At 20.5% G+C, this 27,921-nt stretch overlaps 5 protein-coding genes across 5 annotated transcripts; 2 read left to right on the top strand and 3 right to left on the bottom strand.

Moving 5' to 3' along the window:
• Window position 1: 1 nt before the first annotated feature.
• GCalpha (guanylyl cyclase, putative) lies at window positions 2-11,779 on the top strand (the record flags this gene model as incomplete). The annotated part of the gene is made up of 1 exon (XM_028672716.1): window positions 2-11,779. One exon carries the CDS (start codon window positions 2-4, stop codon window positions 11,777-11,779), a length of 11,778 nt encoding a protein of 3,925 aa, XP_028529241.1.
• Window positions 11,780-13,272: 1,493 nt separating this feature from the next.
• On the top strand, window positions 13,273-13,704 carry PGAL8A_00366000 (conserved Plasmodium protein, unknown function; the record flags this gene model as incomplete). The annotated part of the gene is made up of 1 exon (XM_028672715.1): window positions 13,273-13,704. One exon carries the CDS (start codon window positions 13,273-13,275, stop codon window positions 13,702-13,704), a length of 432 nt encoding a protein of 143 aa, XP_028529240.1.
• A 443-nt stretch (window positions 13,705-14,147) lies between these two features.
• On the bottom strand, window positions 14,148-14,830 carry PGAL8A_00365900 (conserved Plasmodium protein, unknown function; the record flags this gene model as incomplete). The annotated part of the gene is made up of 2 exons (XM_028672714.1): window positions 14,148-14,494; window positions 14,620-14,830. 2 exons carry the CDS (start codon window positions 14,828-14,830, stop codon window positions 14,148-14,150), a joined length of 558 nt encoding a protein of 185 aa, XP_028529239.1.
• Window positions 14,831-15,686: 856 nt separating this feature from the next.
• On the bottom strand, window positions 15,687-16,067 carry PGAL8A_00365800 (ubiquitin related modifier, putative; the record flags this gene model as incomplete). Its single annotated transcript, XM_028672713.1, has 1 exon — window positions 15,687-16,067. One exon carries the CDS (start codon window positions 16,065-16,067, stop codon window positions 15,687-15,689), a length of 381 nt encoding a protein of 126 aa, XP_028529238.1.
• An 858-nt stretch (window positions 16,068-16,925) lies between these two features.
• On the bottom strand, window positions 16,926-26,669 carry PGAL8A_00365700 (conserved Plasmodium protein, unknown function; the record flags this gene model as incomplete). The annotated part of the gene is made up of 1 exon (XM_028672712.1): window positions 16,926-26,669. The coding sequence occupies one exon, from the start codon at window positions 26,667-26,669 to the stop codon at window positions 16,926-16,928; it is 9,744 nt and encodes a 3,247-aa protein (XP_028529237.1).
• Window positions 26,670-27,921: the final 1,252 nt, after the last annotated feature.

Below are 27,921 nucleotides of genomic sequence, written 5' to 3'. Positions count from 1 at the left end.
AATGTTAGAAAAAAAAAATAAGCAAGAGAAAACTAACAATAATTATAAAGTAAAATATTCAGGAAAATTATATACTAACAATTTAAATATGAAAAACCATAATTTCAATGAAAATAATCAAAATGATTTTACAACAGCAGAAGCAGCGTGGATAGAAAAAAAGCAAAAATTATATAAAGATGCAAATAATCAACCATTATGGCATTTTAGAAAAATTCAAATAAACCCAACAGATACAGATGAATTAATTAGCTTTCCTTCAAATAAAATATCATCCAATAGATATGGAACATATTCCTTTATTTTTAAGAGTTTATATGAACAACTGTTACGTTTACCTAATATATGGTTTTTATTAATATCTATATTAGAATTCATACCTGCTTATCAAAGTTTGACTAATTATACGTATTATTCTAAACACTCATCTATATTTTTATTAATATTCTTTATGTGCATATCTATTATAAAAAATATATATGAAGATTCAAGAAGATCTAATATAGATTATCAAATAAATAATAGACTTTGTCATATTATTGATGGTCATAATTCTCAATTAAAAGCAGTCCGATGGATGGATTTAACTGTTGGTAATATAGTTCGATTAATAGAAAATGAAGAAGTTCCTGCAGACATTATTTTATTAAGTTGTAATAATTCTGATGGATTAGTTTATATTGAAACTTCTCTACTAAATGGTGAAACCAATTTAAATAAAAAATATTGTGTTAATGAAACTAGAAATGAAACATCTATATATGGTGTTTGCAATATAAAAGGTAGAATAGTATGCGAAAAGCCTGATAGTAATATGGAATCATTTAACGGATCATTAAAGTTAGATGCTCATCCCCGTGCTACCTCTTTATCAATTAACAATGTTGTTTTTAAAGGTTCTCATATTAAAAATACAGACTATATTTTTGGTGTTATTATATATACAGGGGTTGATACTAAAATTATAAAAAATATTTTAAAAAATTCTTACAAATCAGGATATGTTAACAAAGAATTGAATATATATACTATTATTGCTATATTTTTTACATTAATTTGTGTTTTCATTTCAGTATTATGTAAATGGACAGAAGATGATAAATTTAAAAACGGTTCTCACTTTTTTTTAATAACTGTAAAAGATAATTTATTTGAATCAATTGTAAAATATATACTATTATATTCAAATACCATTCCTATTAGTATTTTGATTACTATAGATCTAATTTCTATCTTACAAAGTTTATTAATAGAAAATGATAACCGTATTAGTACATTTGAAAATGAATCATCAGAACCGTCTATCACTGATGAAAATGAAGAAGTTGCCGATTTAAGAATGAAAAAATCATATAATTTTTTTAGAAAATATACACTCTTTTTAAACAATTTTAGTAAAAATTTTCCTAAAAATAAGCACTCTTCTACTAATACAGAAACAAATTCTGATAAAAGAAAAAGTTTCATAAGTAATTTCGATAAATTAAAAACAATTAAAAATTATTTTCTTAATGAAAAAAATCATAAATTCTCCAAATTACAAACAAATACTATTTATAATAAGAGTTCTGTTGAAGAAGGTGATTATTCTGCAAAAAGTAAAAAAAATAGTCTTTTAGATAATATAAGAAGTATTTTTAAAAAAGAAAATGCACAAATGAATTCCAATTTAAATGGAAATATTAATACATATAATAAAGAAAAATATAACATAGATTCTACAAGAAATTTATCTATGCATAACATTTATTGTAATGAATCTGTTAAGAATGATGTGTGTGTTAAAGAATATGAAGAAAAAAAAGGTATAAAAGAAAATGATAAGGTTATAAAAGAAAAAGAAGAAGATAAAACTAGGAAAATAACATATAATACAAATAAGAATAATAATAAAATTATTCTCAAAAATAATAAAGACTTACATAAAAAAAAAAAAAATATATTTAATATAATTTTTCCATTTTTAAAAAATAAAAAAAATGTAGATGTTACAGTTGATAATGTAAATCGATTTGAAAGGAAAAAAGGAATGAAAAAATATGATGCAGATAAAGGAAAATATGTAATAAATGATGATGATTGTGGGTGGGGACTTTGCTTAAATTCCAATATGCATGGAGATTTGGGAAATGTTGATTTTATATTTACTGATAAAACAGGTACATTAACAAATAATGATATGTCTTTTAATATGTGTTCTATAGGAGGAAAAACATATGGAAATAAAGTTAAAAAAATAAAAAGTTATAAAAATAAAATTTCTAAATATAATAAGAAACATTATTATGATAATAATGCTGATAAGAAAAAAAATTCAGAAGATCCATCTTCAAAAAAAATATCATTTGCTACACAAGATAGCAATAAGCATTATTTGGGAACTCATGAAATAAATGAAAAACGGCAAGTAAAAGAAGATGATAAAAATGAATTTATTACAGATAAACATGAGAACGAATATAATAAAGTAAATGTTAAAAATATTAATGATCTTAATGAAGAAAATCAAATTAAAGAAGTCAATTATGAAAAAATTAATAATAATGATTCCAACAAAGAGAACATTAATGATAATAATAAAAATACTCTTAGTTATAAATCAAGTTCTTCATGGAATTACAAAAATAAAAAATTTGGTTATAAAAATTGTAATACATTTAATAGATATCCATCTTCACAAAATTCTTTAACTATGTCCTCGTCTTTATCATCAACGGATTCTTCCTCATCAGATGATTTTAATTCATCTTATTTTTATTCATCTTCTAATTTTGACAACCTTGAAATAAATAATGATATGAACAGTAATAAAACATTTTCTGAGAATACAGAAAAAAACTATTATGTTAATTTGAATAACGTAAAAAATGAAAAAAAATGGGAAAAAAAGGTTGACATTAAATATGAAAATGCGGAAGAATCAAATAATGATTTCTATTTTTTTGATAAAAATTATCAAAACTACATAATGCAACAAAAGTTTGTGAGACCTAAAAATTTTAGGATAAATATGAACTCAGATTCAATAAAATCTCGATGTGATTTTAATGACAAAAGAATATATGATGATTTAAACTCAGATAATTGGAGAAGTTATTATATAGACGAATTTTTTAAATGCATAACTTTATGCCATGCAGTTACACCGTTTATTCAATTTGATTATATAAGGAATAAACACTCAATGCATTTTCCTTCAAGAAGTTCTAAGGGTATTTCTCATAATATGGAAAGGAATAGCAGTCCAAAGCATTTTTCTAGTGACTTAATTAGAAACAAAGATGACATAAATTTTCATAAGTCAAATGAATATATTTTTAATCAAGGTATCAAAACAAACAAAAAAAAAAATTTTTTTGAAAAGGTTGATAACTATGAAAATGAACTAAAAATGAAAACAAATGAAAATAAAAAAAATACATATTATTACAGTTCTATGATTAATCTAAAAAATAAAAACAACAAAAGAATTAAAATGAAGTCAAAATTTTTTGATAAAAATTATAGAAGAAAAAAAAAAAGTTCTATATCTTGTAAAAGTTCAGACATTTGTAGATCAATAGAAAAAAAAGACATAAATGGATTGCAAAAATACGTAAATACTAAAGAAAATAAAAATATAATATCAAAGATGAACAATGAAAAAATAGAAACTTTGCATTCAACAAAAAGACATAGTGCAGTATCCTTTAAACAAATATCTAAAGAAAAACCATCAATTTTTAATAGTTTTACATCCACTAAAAACAGTGGGAAAAGGTACAAAAGCAAATCGCGTCAAGTAAATGAAAAAAATTATTATAATATATCTTCTATAAGTGAACAAAGCAACATGGAATGTGAAGAAAAATCTCAAAAAAAAATAGGAAAAAATTATGGAAATTCTGATTATGAATCAGAAAAAAACAAAGATATTAAAAATATGGATAATAATGTAGCAGAGTCTAATGCATATTTAGATGCCATAAAATATCAGTCAAGTTCTTTAGATGAAGAATGTTTAATATATACTTCTAGTTATTTAGGATACAGGTTGGTATTAAGAAACAAAAATACAATGTGTATAGAAATTGATGGGAACTTTTACAAATGGACCATTATTGGAATTAATGAATTCACTAATAGAAGAGGAAGAATGTCAGTTGTTGTAAAGCCAGAACATATGACTACAGGATCTATCTTATATGTAAAAGGTTCTGATGCATCTATTTTATCTTTATTAAATTTAAAATATAGTAGATTTTTAGAAAAAAGAAAAAATAAAAAAAAGAAAAGGGAAAATAAAATTAAGCTAAAAAACAAAAGTCCTAGAATAGAAGAATCAGAAAAAAATAAATATTCAAGCCTTAAAAATATAAAAAACTTTTCCTTAAAATCCCGAATGAATGAAAATAAGGAGTATGATAATCAAAAAATAGAATATAACTATTCAGATGAATTTGAGGTCAAAAAGGATTATTGTGATATAACGAATAATATAGAAAAAGATTCGTATACAAAAACAGAACATTATAAAATTAAGGAAAGATATAGAGAATTGGAAAAGCAATTAAGAAGGTTTTCTGTGCAGGGATTAAGATCGATGGTATTTGCATTTAAATATTTAAATGAAGAAGAAACTACTAAATATAAGAGAATGTATGATGATGCCTGTTTATCTATATATAATAGAGAGCAAAGATTAGAAAATGTTGCTGAAGAAGTAGAGAAGGATTTAATTTATTTAGGAATAACAGGAGTGAAAGATAGATTACAAAAGAAAGTAACTAAAACAGTAGAAATACTAAATCAGTCTGGTATTAGAATATGGATGCTAACAGGTGATAATGTGGAATATTCTTTACATATTGCATTTCTATGCAAGTTTCTAAATCCACATACAAAAATATTTCATGCTATATTAGATAATAGTAACAGCAAAAAATTAAAAAAAGAAGGAATGGCATTATATGAATTATTTCACATGGAAAAAGAAGAAAAAAAACCTTATGAAAATTTATGTTTATTAATAACTGGGAAAAATTTGCAAACTTTTTTAAATCACACTGACTTACAAACTCATTTTCTAAATATGGCATGTAGTTCTGATGTAGTTATAGCTTCCCGAATAACAGCGAAACAAAAGGCATTTATAGTTCGCTTAATAAAAAATCGATTATATCCAACACCAAATACATTAGCTATAGGAGATGGAGCAAATGATATTGCTATGATTCAAGAAGCTAATATAGGGGTAAGTATAATGACTTCTGAATGCATTATATCAGCAGGATATTCAGACTATTGCATAAAGAAGTTTTGCTACTTAAGAAAATTACTATTTATATATGGTTCTAAACATTTATATACTATAAGTATTATTTTATATTGGAATTTTTTTAAAAATATAACTGTCGTCTTACCTATTTTTTTTTATCAAGCTTATGCCTCCTGGAGCTGTATACAGATATATCCCGATTTGCTATATACATTTTTTAATATATTTTGGATATTTGTACCAATTATATATTATATTTTTTTACAACATAATTTAAATTATGATATATTGTATAATATTCCTTTATTTTATGCATTAAGTAGAAGAAAATATAATATGAATAGCCTAAAATTTTTACCATGGATAATTGAAGGCATATTTTATTCTATGATTGTGTTTTTTTTTGCTCATGCAGCACTTAAAGAAAATTCTCATTTAAATAATGGAGAAGTTATTACAATAAATACATTTGGTACTGTTTGTTTTTTGGGGAGTTTATTGATTTCTATTCTTCGTCTTTTTTTAGAAGGGTCTTTGTGGTCACCTTCTATCGTTATTACTTTATTTGGTGTTTTTCTTTTTGTTTTTTTCCCATCAATAATTTTTATTTTCTTTGCTTATGTTTCTAATGAATATATTAGGGAAATATTTAGACAAACTTTTCTGTGGGGACCTTTATATGTTCTTTTAATTCTTTGGTTTACTACTTGCATTATTTCTTATATTTTTATCAATTTTATGAAGGCTGTATTTTTTCCTAATATTTATAATGTTGTTAATCATTGGCTATATGAGCAATATCAAGAAAAGCATAATAAATATAAATATGTTTTTTTCCCATCAGGTAAGAATAAATTTTTAAAAAAATTAGGTAAAAAATTTAAGTGTAAATTTATAAGGAAAAGAAATAAAAAATACGATCTTAAAATTACAAAAAAACATACTTCTTTAGAAAGTGCTTTTAAAAAAAATACCAAATACTATAAAAAGGATCAACAATCTTTTAAAAGTGCGTCCTTTTCAAAATGGTTTAATCAATCCAAAAATTCCAAAATTAGTGACTTAAATAAATCCAGTGTTGATTTAGATTATAAAAATGATCTTGATGAAGAACAAAAGCCTAAGGGAACAAAATTTATATTATCAGAACAGGCTTCTCATTCTATGGAAAATTCGATATATATAAAAAAAAAAAATAATAAAGAAAAAACAATAAATAAGAAAATTGTATACAAAGAAGAAGAAAAAAATTTAAAACAAGAAGATAAAAAACATTTAGAAAAAGGTCATACAATAGAAAAAGAAGAAAGAAAAATCAAAGAATATACAAAAGATGAAAAAAAAAGAGATATGAAAAATAAAGAGAAAGAGAAAAAAATTTCAAAATATGAAAAAGAAAAAAATAAAGATTTAAAAGATGAGAGAGATAAAGTAAAAGACATAAGAGAAGAGAGAATTAAAAAAAAAGATATAAAAAATGAAGGAGATAAAAAAAAAGACATAAAAAATGAAGATCATATTAAAGATACAAAGAATGAAAGAGAAAAAAGAAAAGATATAACAAATAAAAGAGATAAAAGTAAAGATGTAAAAAATGAAAGATATAGAAGTAAAGATATAAAAAATGAAAGTAATAAAAGTAAAGGTGTGAAAGATGAAGGACATATTAAAGATACAAAAAATGAAAGAGATAAAAGTAAAGATATAAAAATTGAAAGTAATAAAAGTAAAGGTGTGAAACATGAAGGACATATTAAAGATACAAAAAATGAAAGAGATAAAAGTAAAGATGTAAAAAACATGAAAAAAAATAAGAAAAAAGAAGATATTCGAAACATAGAAGAAAAAAAAAGAGATGAAAATGAAGGAAGATATATGACAGAAAAACTAAAAAGTGAAAATAAATTTAGTAAAAAAGAATACTTGGAAAAGAATGAAGAAGAAACTAACTGTGTTAAATCTAGAAGAAGCCAAAATAATTTTGATTCATTAAATAAAAATAACACCTTTAATAAAAAATGTCTTAATAAAAATGATGAAAAAAAATATCTTAAGAATGATAACAAAAGCCCAATTAACAGTAACATAACAGAATACAAGAATGACTTAAAAGAGATGGACCAAAATTTTAACGAAAGAGACTACTATATTAATGATTATTTTAGTGACATTTCTAAAATTAAAGATTTTAAAGAATCTAATTCAAGAATCGATGAATCATTAATGATTGAAATGAAAAATTGTTTAAATCCATTAAAAAATACTTTTTTAGTAGATTTATTACCTCAAGGAAAAAGATTTAGAATTAATGAAGAGCACATATTTTTTAAAAATAATGAACGAATGGAAAATATACCAGATGCATTAGATGTTAATACAAGAAATTATCACATCATACAAAATAGAGCTGAATTTTATGATAATGAATCTCTTTCTGAATTTTCTTATACTAGTGCTGAAAGTTCAAATAATAATAAAAAGAAAAATGAAAATACGCAAAAAGAAATTGTTAAAGTTAGTCATTTAATTAATAGATTTACATTAGCATTTAAAGACATGCAATTAGAGTCTGGGTTTCAAATACATAAGAAGAATAAATTTTACAAAACCTTTATACCTTGGTATCGCTTCATTTTTATTTTATTAGGAATATTTTTTTTATATGTATGGAAATTAGAAACATCTTTAAGTGAAATATGGAATATATCTTCTGATGCATCTACTGATTTATTTATATTAATTTTATCTTTATTATTAGAAGTAGTTTTATTAGCTGCAACAGTTACAACTTTTTTCCCTAATATTTTTATTGAAAACTTTAACAAAATTATTAGTGCAGTGGTTATATTAATAATAACTCATCATGTTGTAAGTTATTCAATAACTCACATAGATGGAGTTTTTCAAGCAGTGTTATTTCCATTATATACATTTGTTATATTAAGATTACCTTTTGTTAATGCAGTTTTATGCAATATTATCTTTTTGAGTCTTTTCATTATTAGATTTAAAGGAGATCACTTTTTAGATAAAAAAGGGTTAGCTCATTATATTCCTTTGTTTATAGGTGTTGACGTTTTTGTCGGTTTCGTAGGATATCGACTAGAATATAATCAAAGAAAAAATTTTTTATTGGAATATTCAGTAGAATCATCTAGAAGAAAACAAAGAGAAATATTAAATACTATGCTTCCTCCTTTTGTTGTTGATGAAATGATATATTCCGAATTAAATGAAGAAGGTATACCTGTTTCATTGAAAGCAGAAGATATGAACATAGTTAGCATTATTTTTTGTGATATACATGATTTTCAAAATATAGTTGCAAGTATTGAACCTACTAGGCTTGTAGAAGTATTAGATAGGTTGTTTTTATGTTTTGATAAATGTACAGAACAATTTAATTGCACAAAAATTGAAACAGTTTTCGAAACTTATTTAGCTGCATGTGGTTTAGTAAAAAAAGAAGATGATACTAATAAAGATGATAAAGGTCAAGAAGATGCTCATGATTCTATTGATTTTGCCTTGTCTATTCTTCAGGTTAGTAGTCATATTAAGTATGAAAAAACAAAACACATGCTAAAAAAAAATGATTCTTATGAGTATAATGATACTAAAAATCAAGACAATAATAATGATTCAAAAGATATAAATAAAGGAAAAGGATCAGATAGTAGACCAACAAGAATTAGGGTTAAAATAGGTATTCATTCAGGAAGAATTATTGCTGGTGTTGTTGGTTCTAAAAAACCACAATATGCTCTTTTTGGTGATACAGTTAATACTGCTTCAAGAATGAAAACCACAGGAAAACCAGATTATATTCATATATCAGAAGCAACATATAATTTAGTTAAAGATGATAAGACGTTAATTTATGAAAAAAAAGAAACAGAAATTAAAGGAAAAGGAACTATGACTACCTATTTGTTAACATCTGTTATAGGATTAAGTTATCCATTTTGGGGAGAAAATGTAGAAAATAAAAGCCAATTTTTATCTGATTTTTATGTAAATAATGACTTAAGTAGCAAAATAAATTATGACAAAACACAAAATATTTTAAGTTATTATTCCAATAGAAAAAATCAAAATAATGATTATAATTTAAATGAGACCATTTATAATAATGATGTGAATAGTTATAATGCTTCTAATAATGATACAAATAATGGTTATGTAAATCTTAAAGATTTATCGCTGCATGATTTTCCCAATGAATACATAAAAGATGTTAATACTCATTACTATGAAATTATAAAATTAAGGAATCTTAAAATTGGTACAGCTGTTGGCTATCAATTAAAGCAAAAAGATTTCTTTAATATGAGCTTTTTAAACTCTGGAATAAATAATGATTCTACAACAAACTTTAATCAATATCTTGAAAGCACAAAAGGCTTTGATGAGATAAAAGATTTAGAAGTTGGGATAAATAAATTATCATTAAACGATTCTATTTATTATTTAAATGAAAACTTAATCAAAAAAGACAGTGATAATGAAAAAAAAAAAAGTCAAGAAGAAATGGAGCAAAATAATAGGAAAAATATTAACAACCTTCTATATTTTAGCAAAGAAATACATGATCATAATGAAGAAAATTATAAAAATATTCATCTTTGTACTCGAAAATGTAACAATTGTAGTGAAAATTATTGTACTCCAAATGAATGTGCCAATTATGATCATGTAAATCATGTAAAGTATCATAAAAAGTTAAGTAATATAAGAAGGAATTATTTAAAAAATAAAAGAAAGGATGTTAAAAAAGAGGAGGAAGAAGAAGAAAAAAATGAAAATTTTAAGAAAAACATATTTAACTTTTCGAAAATTTGTCTGTATTTTTCAAATATATGTGCCATTTTAAAAAATAATAGAAAAGAAAGTGATAATTTATATAGAAGAGAAGATCAAACAAAACCGAAAAGATTAATTGGCATAAACAGTGAATGGCTATTTTTAAAATTTAGTGACAAAAATCTAGAGGCCAAATATAGAGCACATTTTTATAGTAACAAATCAAATATAAATACGATTGAACAAGCACTTATCATTTTTTTAGTTACTTTTGTTATGCAAACATTAATTTCAAGCACAGTTTCCATAGTATTTGTGGATCATAAAAGAACTACACAAACATTGCAAATTAATTATTTTGCATATTGGTCAGTAAGATCCGTTTATACTTTTTTTGGGTTCATGCTATGGTTGTTATTTCATTACAGAACTAGACCAGAAGTCTCTTCTTTATTAAATATTAAATGGATGATATTTTTCTTAAATTTATTATTTATATCTGCAGCATGTGTTTTTTCTATAGCATATTTATGGGCCATATCAGAAGCAGATCAAATGTCTTCCTACACTATATGGATGACAAACGATACTATTGAATTTTTTTTTTATTTAGTTATATTGCATCATAATACTGGAATGCTATTTCAAACATGTATATTAGTTGATTTATTATTTATTACTATGTCATTAACTTTTATAGCAACAAGTGTTGTGACAACAATAACAACTGATTCAACAGTTCTATTAATACCTTGGTATGTTGCATTTAATTTAATATCAACTTATTGTAAGGAATCAATTGATAGAAGAACCTTTTATGCCAATGAAAGCGCAAAAAGGACAGAAAGTAGGGCAACGGAACTTTTAAATGATATGCTTCCTAAACATGTATTAGAAGAATTTCAACAAGATAAATTAAAACTAGCTTATACGCATGATAGACTAACATTTCTATTCGCTGATATTTGTGGTTTTACATCATGGGCAAATGGTGTCGATGCTTCCGAAGTTTTAACATTGTTACAAAAATTATTTGCAAAATTTGATAACGATAGTACAAAATATGGTTTATATAAATTATGTACAATAGGTGATGCATATGTAGCAATAAGTGAACCAGTAACCGAAGATAATCAAGATTATGATCCTGTTGATGGCACTGAAAGAGTTTTAGAAATGGCTTACTCAATGATAAGAATTATAAAAGAAATTAGAGAAAAATTATATATTCCTAATTTAAATATGAGAATAGGTTTACATTATGGTTCATGTGTAGGAGGTGTAATTGGATCTGGTCGTCTTAGATATGATTTATGGGGAATTGATGTATTAACAGGTAATCTTATGGAAAGTAATGGAATACCTGGTAAAATTAATGTTTCGGAGACACTTAAAAATTTTCTGATACAACAATTTAAAAATAGATTTACATTTAAACCACATACCACAATTAGAGTTATCTACAAAGATGTTAATTGCTTTATTATTAGTGATAAAAAAGAAGTTGATTCATCTAATAATTCAAAAATTTCACATAATAGAAATTATTTACTTAATAAAAAGTTTAAAAGGCATAACTTTTTAGGGGCTCACAATTATGAAAATAAAAAACTTGGTGCTTTTACCAGAGCTCACAATATAAATGCTTTAGATAATAAAAAATCATCTAACAGAGATTTATATTATATAAACGTTGATGATATGGAATCTGATTTATAGTTTTTTCAGAAAACAAAAAAAAAAAAAATATTGGCTTCCTGTGTAAATATTTATATAAATTATATATATATTTTTTTATGTTTTATAAAATTTAAGGATATTTTTCATTTAATAATAGGAATTTTTTGTGTGTTTTAAAAATATATGGTTTCTACCTTCTGCATATATTTTGTATGCACATTTTAGTATTTTATGAATAATTCATAAAATTAACTTACATCCTAATATCATTTTATATATTTTAAAATAATACAGCCAATACATAATTTTTATGATGTGATATATATATATATATATATATATATATATATATATTTGACTTTTGAATGCATCTTTTTTTTCTTGTGCACATATTTTTTTTTTGTATTTTTTTTTTTTTTTTTTTTTTTTTTTTTTCTTTGGCATCTTAATATTATATATATCCGTTATTTCTTATTTAATTTTTCTATTCCTTTTTTAAATTATTTTTATTTTTCTTAATTTTTTTAATTTCCTTTTTTTTTAAATTATTATGTCACCATATTTTCCTTTTTTAGAATTTTGTTTAAATTTTTATTGAATATATATACCTAGTATTTTGTTTAAAAATTTATTAAATTTATGCATTTAGTAATTTGATTAAATTTCCTTGAATATATATATATATTTTTTTTTTTTTTTATTCTCTTTTAAATTTTTTTTTTAATAATATTAATTTCTTTAAAAAAAATAGAGCATTTTTAATGAAATGAATAAAAAAATCCAAAGTAAAAAAGTTCAAAAAATGGCTGAAATGCTTGTTTCATTAAAACAAGAAGAAATTGGTGCAAAATTAAAAATTTTAAAAGATAATATAATATTATGAAAAATTAATTTTAAATAATATTATTACATTTAAAATAAAATCATAAGACATTAATAAAATAAAACTATTTATAAGAACAATTTTATCTTTCGTTTTATTATATATGAATTTTAAATGTTTTTTTTTTAAAAATTATTTTAGTATAATATTTTTTTTTATTATGATTATTTAAAAATTTATATATACATGAATTTATTGTAACACATATTTTTTATTTTTATTACCTTAAAAATAAAATTAAGTAATATATATACTTATATATACAAAATGATATGAAAACACTTTTATATGAAAAATTTATTGTTTTTCTTTTAATATAATTAGATGAATTTGTACATTTATTTAAAGATAGAATAACAGCAAAACCCAAATTCTCAAAAAAGTCGTATGAAGAGATTAATGAAGTACGAGCTCATACTAAACGATTTCCAAGCCCATTAAACATATACTATCTTAAAAAAGACATAATTTTTAGTTTTTATTTTAATTTATTTGAAACACTAAGGACAACTTTATTTTTTGTAAATAATATACAAAACATTCTTATTTTCATTTTTGCAAAATTTATATCCATTTTTTTTAATTTTTCTTAACGTATATTTCCCTTTTTTCTTTTTTTTTCTTTTTTTTAGTTAAACACCAAAAAAAAATGAAAGATAAGAAATATATTTATATGATTTATAATTCCAACATTATTAATTCGTTTATTAGTAGCATATGTGGAACATTAGGATCAGTGTTTTTTAAGAAGGCATTTGATATATCACTTTTGAAAAGTAGTTTTGGTGTAATTAATAAGGATTTAATTCTTCAAATTTTATTAAGAATAATATATTTTTTATTTTTTTTATTTTTTAATATTTTAATGATTAAATACTACCTCTTATTAATGAAGCAATATTCTGCTTTTTTCTCAACTGTATTAAATTTTTCTTTTAATTTTTTTTTAAGTGCCTTATTTGGTATAATATTCTTTAACGAGAAAAGGAATTTTTTTTGGTTAATAGGTTCAATACTTATAATGTCTGGTTTAATACTAATATTGAAAGATACAGAATATGAAGAAAAAAAAAAGAAATGAATTTCTACCATTATACTTTTTAATTTCATGTATTTAGATGAATTAAGGAAATGAAATTTTATTATTTTTTTATGTAAAATATAAGTAGTAAAAAAAAAAATAAACATAACAATTTTATAAGAAATTATAAAAATAAAAAAAAATTTATGTTGAAGGTATGAAATAATAAATATTTTTGAATATTTCTTTAGATAATATACAAAATAATATTTAATTTAAAAATAATAGTTGTACAGTTATATTATTTTAATAATAAATGTATTACAAGGAAAGTTCTAAATATATAGAAAATAGGAACATATAAGATTTTTCCTAATAAAATTGCTAAAGTCTAAAAGAAATATGTAAAATAGAAAAAATAAAAATATTTATAACAAGTTGATATAAGGCATAAAGTACAAAATGTTAAAAAAAAAAAAAAAAAAAAAAAAAAAGAAATATTTTTAAACTGTATTTCTAATATCATGCAACTGTTTATCAATTCCTGCCATCAATAAAAAAAAAACAACAGTGCAAACTATGGCAACAATTAGATGAAGAACTACTAAAAAGGAATTTGCAGAAAAAAAAAGTACAGCTTTATAAGAATTACAGTCACCATGTATACCTGAAATGTTAACAAATATAACATCAATAATAGTATATAGAACATAAATACCATAACAACTAGAACTAACATCTATAATTGCCATAACAGCTGAAACTAATGCTACTAATGCCCATTCGTGTTCTGTCCCCCATTCTCTGCAGCTTATTATAGAAAAATAAGGAGCCATAATGTTTGATACACCTTGAAAAAAAAACAAAAGATTTATTAGTAATTTATAAATTAAATAGAACATTTACATATATATATATATATATGAAAGTTTATACAAAAAAAAAAAAAAAAAAGTAATATCACATTTTTTTCACCTATTGATAAAGAAAAATTAAATAATGAATTAATTAAAGCAGAACATTGTAAATCGGATGCTTTTGGAAATAAAAATATTCCATAAGATAAAATTGATAAGCAAATATATAACATCATTAAAATAATTAACCATTTACGAACTGGGTTATAAATTAGAGGAGCAGCTCCACCACTTAAGGGGCGCCCACATATATAGTTAAAAATTTTCATTTATAATAATAAATATTAAAAACTTATTAAAAAAAAAAAAGAAGAAATTATTTTTATATCCATTTTTTGATTTCTTATTCAGTCTAGTAATGTTTTATATATTTTACCTTTTTAAAAAAATTTGGAAAATTGGGAATTTATATTAAACTATTTAAAAAAAATATACACATTTTTTTATGAGGCAAGAAACTTTTATAGTTCTTATATTAAATCATTTTTATATATATTTTAGAAATCAATAGAGATATTTAAAAAATAAAAAAAATAAAATAAAAAAAAAGCCTAAAAAAAAGGAACTTGTAAATTATTATTGCATGCAAATTAATATTTTAACATTATGCTTTTTAAAAAAACGTTTACAAATTTTCTATAATCCATTATAGGATATTTAAAAAAAAAAAATAAATAAATATACAAAACATACACAAATATTTAAGTAAAATTCTAAGCAAGCATATATATTTTTATTTTATGTAATAAAAGAAAGTTTATTTTAATTTGTTTTTCTCTTTTTTTCTTAATTAATTATACATATATTTTGTCATTTATCATTTATTTTTATATTGTTCCATTTCTTACATAGGATATTAAATTTACAAGTATTTATTTAAAAAAAAAATATATATACATCAATTATGTCTATAACCTTTTATATATAATATAAAAAATTCTAAATATCTTTAAAAATATTTATAATAATAAAAATAGTATAATCCTTTTAAAAAATGATTTTACATATAAAAAATTTCCTTTAGAATAATGTATTAACTTTGTAAAAATTAGAATAAATTTATAAGCACTATGAGGATTTAAACATATATGAAATTCTTTTTAAATATTATTAAATTTTGCTTTTTTAGCCGCCATGTAATGTTGACAAAAAGCATATCTTATCATTATTTTGAATTTTATAAGAGTATGTATCTAAAATCTCCCAATCATATTCATTAACTAAAACGATAATTCCTGGTTTTATTTTTGCTTTATCATTTAAATTATAATTAGAATATTCAATATCGTCAACTAACACTTTACACATTTTTGAACTATCACTTCTTACCACATAATCAGAAAAAACATCTTTTCTTTCAACTATTATATAATTCCTTACATAAGCTATTAAATTTTCAAAATTTAATTCTTCAGATTCTATTTCAAATGTTACATGATTTTTTGATTTGTTTTCTAAATAACTTTCTAAACCACCCAAAAATTTTAATTCTATTTTAGTTTTCATTCTTGATTTTTTATATCTAAAAAAAAATTAAAATAATTAAGAACGAAATAAAAAAAAAAATATATATATATTTAAAACAAAAACATTTATTCTAATAGAATATATAAATATTTTTTCAGTAATAATAAAATTAGTGCTCATAAGAATTTAATTTTTCATTTATTAAAAAAAAAAAAAAATATATTTATTCCCTTTTACTTTTTGTTATATTTTTATGAATTATCAAAATTTTTTGATTGTTTTTTAATTTTTAGGTAATATGTTATAATTTTTGTTTTATATTATTTTTGGATTAAATATTTTATATGATTTAATCTTTACAAAAAAAAAAAAAATAAAAATAAAATAAAATAAAAAATAATTATTTTGAATTGTATCAACGTAACTATTTACAGTTTTATTCTTATCACTGTTATTAAATTTTTTTTTCTATCTTATTTGAATTTATTTACAAAAAAAAAAAAAAAAAAAAAAAATCATATTAATAAATATTAATTTCTACATATAAACATAAATTTATTTAAATTGAATAAACTATTACATATATATATATATATATATTGTAAAAAATTCACAAAAAAAGTATTTAACTAAAAAAAATGTGCAAAACGGAAAAAAAAAGAATAAAGAAAATTAAGTTTATATTTAAAAAATAAGTCTAATTTTTAAAAAAAAAAATTTTAATTTTTCATAAAAAAGACGTAAAAAGGAATATATTTATAAATAACCATTTTAACAAAATTATTTGATGGGGATAATATAAAATACAAAAACAAAATAATCAAAATTTATAATGCAAAATGATATACAAAAATTGAAAATTAAAATATATTTTAAATAATAATCATATCTAAATTTTTATCCTAAAATTCCTTGTTTTTTTAAGGATTCTCTAAAGCTTGTCAAAGACTTACGTGCTTGTGATTGAAACAAATTGCTTTCTTCTCTTCTATTGAAAATTAAAGGATCTTGTATGATATTCTTATTTCTATTTGAGTTATTAAATATATTATTTCCATCACTTACACAGTTATTTAATTGGGCTTCTTTTATATAATCTTCATATTTAAATGAATTATAGTGAAGGTTGCTTACTTCATTAAAATTAATATCCCTGTTTTCATTTAAACCTAGACTTAACTTATTACTTTTGTTTTCATTTAAAAATCCAAATTCATTATTAATACATATATCATCCGAAGTATGTTCATTTAATGCATATTTTTTATTTTTATTAGTGGTATTTGGTGCAATTACTTTGTATTTCTTTTTTTTATTATAATTTGAATTATCTATCTTTTTTGAGTTAATTGAATTAGAATGGGAGTTTTCTTTTGCATAATCAATTTTTTTATTTTCCTTATTCTTTAAAGCCTCCATCATTTTTTCAGATTTTTCATTGATTCTCTTATATTTATAATTTGTAACAGAATTATTGGTGTAATTATTTTTTAAAATAGTTCCTTTATTACAATAATCTGATTTGTTAATATTATTGTTTAATTTATTTAATATAACTTCGTTGTAAGACTTTGAATTATTTTTTTTAATATTTAATGTTTTCTTTACTTCACACTCTTTTTTATCACCTTTATTTATTTTATTAATCACACTATTGACTTTGAATGGTATCAGAGATTTCATATCTTCTAAAACTTTATCTGCATAAGCTGACATATCTCTTAAGCCATTCTTTTTATTTTCAGAATAATTAAATATTTGCGTATTCATTTTTGGTTTTAACTCTGTACATTCGTTAGCTGAATTTTTTTTTGTTTCATTTTTTTTAATATCTACTGATATAGACCTCTTTACACTATTTTTGAATATATTATTTTTATTTTCTATTTTATTTTCTTTGTAAATATGATTACTTGTTTTTTCATTTATATTACTTTCTTCATACACTTTATTGTCTCGTTGTATTTCATTAAATATATTTTTATTATTAATATTATTCTTATTTAAATCATCATTCAAAATAATTTCATTATTTGGTATATTTATATCCTTTCTATCCAACACATTATAATTTAAAACTGTATTATTATGACTTATAGAATTTTCTTTCGGTTCTAAAGCATTAATATCAAACAAGTATGAATTATTTAATTTATTAACTTCAAAAATAGTATTACTAATATTATTATTATTTAAAATGTCATTGGAAAACACAAATGGGTTAACAACACGAATACTGTTTTCGATATCATTATTCAAATTATTACATATATTTTCATTATTATTTATCATATCAATATTCAAATTATTACATATATTTTCATTATTATTCAACATATCAATATTCACATTATTATATACGTTTTGATTATTATTCTTCATATCATTATTAAAATTATTGCATATATTTTGATTACTCTTATTCATTATATCAATATTTTTGTTATTAGTTATATTTTTATCTTTATTATTCTCTATGTCAACCTTTAAATCACTATTTAATATATTACTTATATTATTATTATTTAAATTTTTACTTATATTAATTTCTAAATCATTTCCTATATTATTATTGTTACGATTTATATTTTTATTTAAAAAATTTAATTTGTTATAATTGCAGTTAGAATCAACCAAATTACAGTAATTCATGTTACCGGTTAATGGGACATTTCCTAAACCATTATTATTTAAATTTTGATAAAAATGTGTATCTCCTAAATTTTTTAGAGAATTTTTAGAAGAAAATAGATTATTATTCATAATTTTTTCATTAATATCTCTAATATCATTAACGTAATTTTGATTTAATAGAAAATTATTTAACAATATGTCATTATTTAAAAGATTTCCATCATTTAGAACAGATTTGCTTTTTTCTTTAGGAATGAAGTTATTTAAACTACTATTATCAACATTAGGATGATATACATTTTTTCTATTTGCACTTTTTATTTCATTTTTACTTACATTACTATTAGCAATATTATATCTGAATATATTTTCATTTATATTTTTTAAAAGGTTTTGGGAATTTATATCACTATTATCATCTTCTATGGTTTCAAGTGTATTATTAAAAGTTCCAGAAGATATAGATATTGAATCACTTAAAATCATTTTGGTTTCTTGTCTTTTATTATCATAACATTTATATGTATTTTTTTTAGAACTATTTCCTTTTTTTATTTTAGTAATTTCAAAATTTAATATATCTTTAGGTAATTTTTTCTTATGCATTTCTTCTGCTATTTTACTTTTAACTAATTTGGAAATATTACTTACTAATAAATTTAATTTATCTTTATTTCTCATATCTAAGATTCTGTTAGTATATTTTTTTTGTAAAATTGATTTATAGTTTTTATCCTTTTTATAGAAATTCTTTTTATCAAATATGCTATTTTTTTTATTATTTTTATCATAGATATCTTTTTTTCTACTATTTTTATCATAAATGTCTTTTTTTCTACTATTTTTTCTTTGTTTCTCTTCTTCTAACAGTGTATTTTTCAATTTAATATAAGGAAATACTTCATTATTTTTTAAATCAATTATCCATGCTTCTCCCTTTTTATTTCCCTCTTTATTTAAATTTTCCTTTGTTTCAATCTCATATATATTATTGGAGTTATTATTAATTATATTATTATTTTCTGGAGTATTAACATTTTTTATCTCTTTTCTGTCACAATATATTTCGTTATTATTTACATTTGAACTAGTGTTCAAATTTACAATATTATTTTTTAATTCATTGTTAAAATTATATATATTATTTTCATTACTTAATTTGTTAGTTCTATCTGAATCTTCATTTTCTATTTTTTTAATATTAGACATGCATTCGTTACTCTTTAAATTATTTGAATTAATATTTTTTAAATTCGTTTCATTAGTATTTAATGAAAACCTATTTACATTATTGTTTTCTATTTGTTCTCTTACTTTTTGATTATCTAAATTATTTATATATAAATTTCTTAAATTGTTTGAATTATTCCTAATTATATTATCTACACTATTCGAAGTATTCTTATTACTCATATTATTCATGTTATTAGCGTTGTTAATTCTATTCACATTATTCATATAATTCATACCATTAATGTTATTCACATTCATATTATTAATATTACTCATATTATTCATATTATTAATATTACTCATATTATTCATATCATTAATATTATTCAAATTATTCATATTATTAATATTACTCATATTATTCATATTATTAATATTACTCATATTATTCATATTATTAATATTATTCAAATTATTCATATCATTAATATTATTCATATTATTCATATCATTAATATTATTCAAATTATTCATATCATTAATATTATTCAAATTATTCATATCATTAATATTATTCATTTTATTAGTGTTGTCAATATCATTAATATTAATCCTACTGCTCATATTATTCATATTATTAATATTTCCATTATTATTCATATTACTCGTAATATTCATTTTATTTATGTTATTTATATTATCCATGATATTCTTATTATATAATTCTTTATATATATCATTTTCAGTTTCTCCTATCTTTATATTATTTGTATCAAAATTTGAATAAGAAGAATTGTTACACTTTTGATTGGTATTATTATAAAGCAAATTATTCCTGTTACACATTTCATCTATTTTTTTTTTTTTTTCTATATAATTACTTACATTATCATTGAATGTTTTTATTTTATTTGTTACATATGATTTTTCCATATTCTTTAAATTCATTTCATTTAAGGTATAATTTATAAATTCTAAGTTTGACATATTTTCACTCATAATATTATTATTAAAATTATTTTCATTATTATAATTTATATCGTTAGAATCGTTGTGTATAAAATTTTCATTTCTTTTTTGATAAAATTGTTCTCTATTTCTATGAAATCCATTTTCATATAATGCATTGTGGTTTTCGTTTGATAAATTGTTATTAAAACTTTTTAAAATTTTATTATTTAAATTATTATTTATGATAGTATTATCTAATTTCTCATTAGAATATTGCTTTTTATAAAACATATTTTGTAAATCTTGTGTTATATTCTCAATTTCAAAAATATTATTTATATTAACATATTTGTTTTCATTATCCAGTAAATTTTTATAAAGATTTTTACCTTTTTTATCTAACAATTTGCTCTTTTCATGTTCTAAATCATTATATTTTAATACTTTGCATACATTTTTATTTTTTTTATTAACATTTTTCTCCATATTATTTCTATCTACATAACTTACATTATATGCATCTTCTTCATTACTATTTACATTGTTTGTATGTTTTTTTAAAGTATTCATTTTCACTTCTTTTGTTAAAATATCATTACTAATTTTTTCTTTAAAATCAATACTATTTTCTTCTTTCTCAGAAGTTTCTTCATTTCCATACTTTATAATACATTCACTATCTTCATTTGTTTCTTCCTCATATTCTTCCTCATATTCTTCCTCATATTCTCCTTTATTATGTTCTCTAATATCTTCATCATCACTATGATACATATTATTTAAATTTTTCATTTCGTTTTCTTCACTATTATTTGACAAAATTATTTTTTCTTTGTTGTTTTTCAAACATAAATTTTCAGACATTTGATCATTTGATTTAGTTGATTGGTAATCTGCCTTATTATGGTTACAATTGTTCAATTCATCAAATGAAATGACTGATTTTTCATTTTTCTTTAAAATATGTTCATCATATTTTATTTTTAGTTTTTCCAGATAATTAAGACATTTTTCATATTTTTTTTGTAATTTTTTGTTTTCCTTTAATATATTTTTAACTTTATCATTTAGTTGACTTGTTTGATTATTTGATGTTTCTAATAAAGCATTTAGTAGATCAATTTTTTTTTTTTTTTCCTCTAAATTACTTTTTAATATATTTATTTTGTCTAAATATACTTTTTCAATTTCCCTTTGCATTATTTCTATATTTTCATTATTATTATATAAATCATTTTCGTTATTTGGTGATAAACTTATCTTTTTTAATTTAATATTATTTTCTTTTAAGTCTAAAATTTCTTCATTTAATTGAAAATTTTGTTCTTTTAATATATTTACATTTCTTTCTAAGTCTCTTATTTGATTTTCTTTTTCTTCAATATTACTTTTTAGAAGATTTATTTTATCTGAATATAAATCCATCGTTTTATTTCGAATTGATAGCATTTCATTCATTTTATTTGTATCTATATTTTCATCATAACTTGATAATATAATATTTCCTTTTTTGAACTCCAAACTCTTTTTGTTTAAATCAACATTTTCTTTACTCAAATGAATATTCTGTTTATTTAAATTGTCAACACTTTTTTCTAGTTTCATTATACTGTTTTCATGTTCATTAATAGTAGAGCTTTTTTTATTTAATAATTTTCTTAGCTCTTCATTTTCTAATTTTAATGATTCTGCTTTTTTAATTTCGTCTTTTAAAATGTGCAATTGTGTGTGCAACAAATTTATTTGCTCTTTTACTTTTTTTTTATCTGTTATTTGACACTTAAACTCTTCTAATTTATTATTTAAATCTATATAAGTGAGTTCATCTTTTTTATGAGTACTACGACTTGATATGGAAAATTCGTTATTATCTATTTGGGACTCTAGAGCTATTATTTTTATATTTTTTTTTTTTAAATCATTTTTCATGTCTTCATTTTCCTTTGATAAATTATTTAATTCCTCGTGTAATTTTTCAATATGCTTTTCTGTAGCTAAAAATAAATTATCTTGACTTTCTTTCAATTTTTCAATCTTTATGTAATCATTTTTTATTTTTTCTTTTTCATCATACAACTTTTCAATTCTTCTTTTTAATCTTTCATTATGTGATTTTAATAAACTCATTTCCTTTTCAAATGATTTCAATGATTCAGTAGTTTCTACAGTTATTACGCTCATATTTCTTTTGTTTTTTCTTTTGGAATTTGCATTATAATTTGTATTATCTTTTACTTTATTGGAATAGTAATTATTATTATTTGTACATTCATATTTATCTTTTAACATTAATATAGCTGTTTCATCATTGTTCTCACTAAAATTATCATAGCAAGATTTAATTTTTTCTAAAATTTTTTCTTTTAAATCATGTATTTTTTTTACCTCATTATACTCATCTACACTTAAATTATTTTTTGTATCAACATATGAATCATTTTTTGATTCAAGATTTAAATTATTTTTAGAATTATCATTCTTTTTTTCTTTACTTTCATTATTAAAAGAATTCAAATCTTTACTTAAATTTTTAAAAAAAACAGAATCTATACTTGTTTTTTTGCTTAACACATCCTTTTTAATATATAACTCATTATTGATATCTTTTATATTTGTTTGCATAAAATTTTCTACCTTTCTTGTGTTATTCGTTTGTATTTCTTCATTTTTTAAATTTTTATCCACTGTCTGAGTATTTTGATCGCTTTTAGAAAGATCATTTACATATTCTTCTAATTTTATTTTTTTATTTTGATTATCTTTTTTTAATAAAGTTTTTTCCATTATTTCTTTTACGGTACTGTTTTTCTCATTCTCAACAAAATATTCAAAAATATTATTTACTGAATCCAAACTAATACTTTTTAAATAATTTAAAAAAAAATTAATTTTTTTATTTTTTTCTTCTTCTATTTTTTCAACCATATCAATATTTTCATTAACGTTTCCTCTACTATTATTTTCATTAACATTATTCTTAATATAATCTTCTTTTTTATTATTTAAACCCTTTTCATTAACTTTTTCATTATAAAGGTTTATTTTATCATAAAAATTAGATAGATTACCATTCTCATCTATATACATTTTTTTCTCTATACAGTTATTATGGGTGAGAATTAACTCATTTCCTTTATTTATATTATCATTATTCATAAAAGAGTTAAATATTATATTTTTATTATTTGAATGATTTATATCATTATTTTTCATTTTCTCATTAAATGGTATATTTATACTTTTTAAAACGTGTGAATCATTTAATTCTGTATTGTTATCATGTTTCTCACACTTATCTGTTCTAATATTAGGTGAATAAAATTCATTAACTAAATTATAATTATTTAATGAACCTAAATAATTATATGGATAGCTTTGAATCATTTCTACACTGCAACTATCCTTTAACATTTCACTTTGTATGTTCGATGAAAATTTAGTTCTATTTTTATTATTAAAGCTATCTATATTCATATTTTCAATTATTTTATTAAATTCCGAATCATTATTATTATTCATATCTTTATTATATAAATCCTTTTTACTATTTAATAAAATATTATTATTTAAATATCTATTATTAAAATCATTTTTACTGTTAATGAGATCATTATTTTTATAAAAATGAATATCTCCACTAGTGTCATTAGGTAAAACTACATTTTCGTTGATGTTTTTACATTCAGTAGCTGTACTGTTCATATTTATTTCTTCATGAATTGCATTGTGCATAATTTCATTTGATTTTTCTTTTTTATTTTTATTATTTTGATATTTTTCTGCGTAATAAGAAATGTCCTTTGGTATTTCATAACGATTTAATATTTTTTCTCTTTTTAAAGTTTTACTTTCAGAATTTATTAAGTTACATTCATTATTTATTTTTTCATCTATATCATTATTTTTATTTTGCAAATCATTAATATTTTCATTACTTTTCCACCACTCAAAATTGATTTCTTTTGCAATATGCTCATTCATTAAGTCATCATCTTTTTCAAAATTATCATATATTTTTTTTTTATTATTATTTATGTTATCATTAATTTTATAATTTTCATCTTCTGTTTTATTGTTAATGTTAGGATCCCTGATAAAATTTTCATTAATTTTAGAATATTTCTTTTTATATGTCACAACTTCCACTTTTCTATTATTATCACTAGTGTTTCCTTTTTGTAAAGGAATTTGTTTTTTATATTTTTTTTTTTTTTTTATATTTGAATTTTTTTTTTTATTATAAAAGTTGTTTATAATGTTTTCACTATTATTATTTTCTAAAAATTTTTGTTTTTTACTAAATTTATTTTTCAATTTTCCTGAAAGTCCTGTTTCTTTTTCGTCATTTTCTTTGTCATAACCTTCATTATACATATAATCAGTTTCTTCATCAATATTATCATTTTTGTTATTAATTTTATTTTCTTCATATTTACATCCATCCTCATTTATTTCCTTATCATCGTTATTCTCTTTCTGATTTTCTGCTTCCTTTTCTTCATCTATATAATCTTTTCCTTCTTCATCTTCCATATCTTCTTCTTCTTCTTCTTCTTCCTCTTCCTCTTCTTCTTCTTCTTCCTCTTCTACCTCTTCCTCTTCCTCTTCCTCTTCTTCCTCTTCTTCCTCTTCCTCTTCTTCCTCTTCTTCTTCCTCTTCCATATCCTCTTCTACTTCTACTTCTTCCTCTTCTACATCTTCTCTTTTCTCTTCTATATCTTCTTCTTCACTTGTTTGTTGTTTTTCATTATGCATTTCTTTATTTTTGCCATTGATCATATTGCATTTATTTTCACCTTCGTTTTTTCTTTCATATTTTTCTTCATCCGTATATAATTCATTATTAATTAACTTTGTTTCTTTCACCTCATAGTATTTTTCGTCTGCATTATTTTTAATTTTTTTTAATATAGTCTTTTTCTTTGCTTTACCTTGCTTATTATCCATCATTTTTTGTTCACATACGTTATTATTTTTAAAATGTTTTTTATTCATATTAATTTCATCATATTTATTATATATTTTATTAAAAATTGAAATTGAATTTTTAAATTCTTTTTCCTCTAATTTTTTATTTTTTATATTTTTAAATTTACTGATATTTTGTTTATTTATTTTTTCCATATCTTCATCATTATATAAAGAAGTAACTGGAAAATAAGCTTGTTCAATATTTCCTAATTTATTTACTTTTTTTAATCTTTCATGTTCTTTTTTTAATATATCAATATCAACTCTTTCATCGTTAATATCATTATACAAACCATTCACATCTTTAAAAGTTTTTGGTTTAAGAAAATGTTTAGTAGCATCATCATAATTATCTTTTATGCTTCTAAACATACTTAAATTATTATACATATTATTTTTTAATTCTTCTCGAAAGTTGTAATTAATATTACTAGAAATGTTATGTTGTGTATAATTATCTAATGATTCATTTTCTTCTAAAGTTTTTACATCTTCATTTACATCGTCAAATATATATAAATTCTCAGTATTCTTATGTATACGTTTATATTCATTTTCTTCTATTTCCTCTTCTTTTTCTTTCTCATCTTCGGATGAATTACCAAATCTAGGAGATTCAATTTCGTTTTCTGATTTGTCATTCTTTATATGTTCATCATCTGAATAGGAACTTTTTGCAGTTTCTTCAATATCATGAAAACTTTTCCATATTGGTTTTTCCAATTTTTCCTTTTTATAATTTTTTAAATTATGATTATAAGAATAATATGGTGCTTCTTTTATTGAAGCTACTCCTTCAGATTCAGAGTCACTATATCCAATTTTACATGACACATCTGAATGTGTTTCGTAATCATTTAATCTCTTTTTCATTAATTTTTGATAAAAATCAAATTCATGATTTTTGTTCATTTTTTTTTTTTATCAAATTTTTTCTTCTTAACAAATAGATATTAATATTTAAAAAAAATTAAATAAAATATTCCACATAAAGAAATATTTTATATAATTATTAAAACATTTAAATACAAAAAAAAAAAAAAAAAAAAGTAAGTAAAAGTACTCTATGTCTTATATATATTATTTTCATATATATTTATAATTCAAAATTTAAAAAAAAAATTACATATATAATTTTAGTATATATATAAAAAGAAAATTGATACAAAAAAATATAAAACACTAAAAATTATTTATGTTTATTACATAATCTTAAAAAAGTTTTGTATTTCGAAAAATTAAAACAAAAAAAAAAAATAAAATAGTAAAGAAAATAAAAATATGAATGCTTTATTTAAGTTAAGCATATTTATTCTTTGTAAATTTTATAATTTTCATTTTTAATATTTATTTTTATAATATATAAAAATTTAAAACATTATTTAGATTACTATTTAAAAATTTTCATGAATTAATCTAATATTTTTTTATTATTTCCATATTTCTATTGTACATATAAGAAAATACACAAAAAAAAAAAAAAAATAAATAAATGAAAAATAGAAAAATAGCTTTATTAATCACACACACCTATCAAGTAAAATGAAATACAAAGAAAAAAAAAAAAATATATATTTTTTTTTTAAATGGTAAAAATAAAAAATACACATGCATTGCAAAAAGTACAACAAACATATTTCTGAATAATTCAAAATTAATAGATTTTTTTTTGTATACACGAAAAAATAATTTTAAAATATAAAGACTTTTTCATTTTTAACATATTTATCTTGCATTGTAATTTTTATAATATAAATTATTAAAATAAAGTTCTTTTTCATAAAATTTTTATATTTTAAAAATTTATTTCAAATGTAATTTTTGAAATATTGAAATGCACTTTGTGCTTTAAAAAAAAAAAAAAAAAAATGCACTAAAAAATTGTATAAAAATAAAAAAAATATTTAGCATATTCGATTTTTTCTTAATTATAAAATTATGATGGATTTTATTTCTACTTATTCTTTTAATTTTACATTGTTTCTTATTAAAATACTATTTTCTTAAAAATGTACATATCTTATTTACATATTCTAAGATAATTCAAATAATATTTAAAAATAAATACTTTTCTAAATTTTGTTACTTTTTTTTTTTTTTTTTCGTTTATCTTTAAAATGTTACTTATTAAAAAATAATCTATATATTTTATGATATTTCTAAA

The sequence above is a fragment of the Plasmodium gallinaceum genome, assembly GCF_900005855.1.
Source record: "Plasmodium gallinaceum strain 8A genome assembly, contig: PGAL8A_v1_98, whole genome shotgun sequence".
Classification (NCBI taxonomy): domain Eukaryota; phylum Apicomplexa; class Aconoidasida; order Haemosporida; family Plasmodiidae; genus Plasmodium; species Plasmodium gallinaceum.
This window is presented reverse-complemented; position numbering and strand designations above follow the sequence as displayed.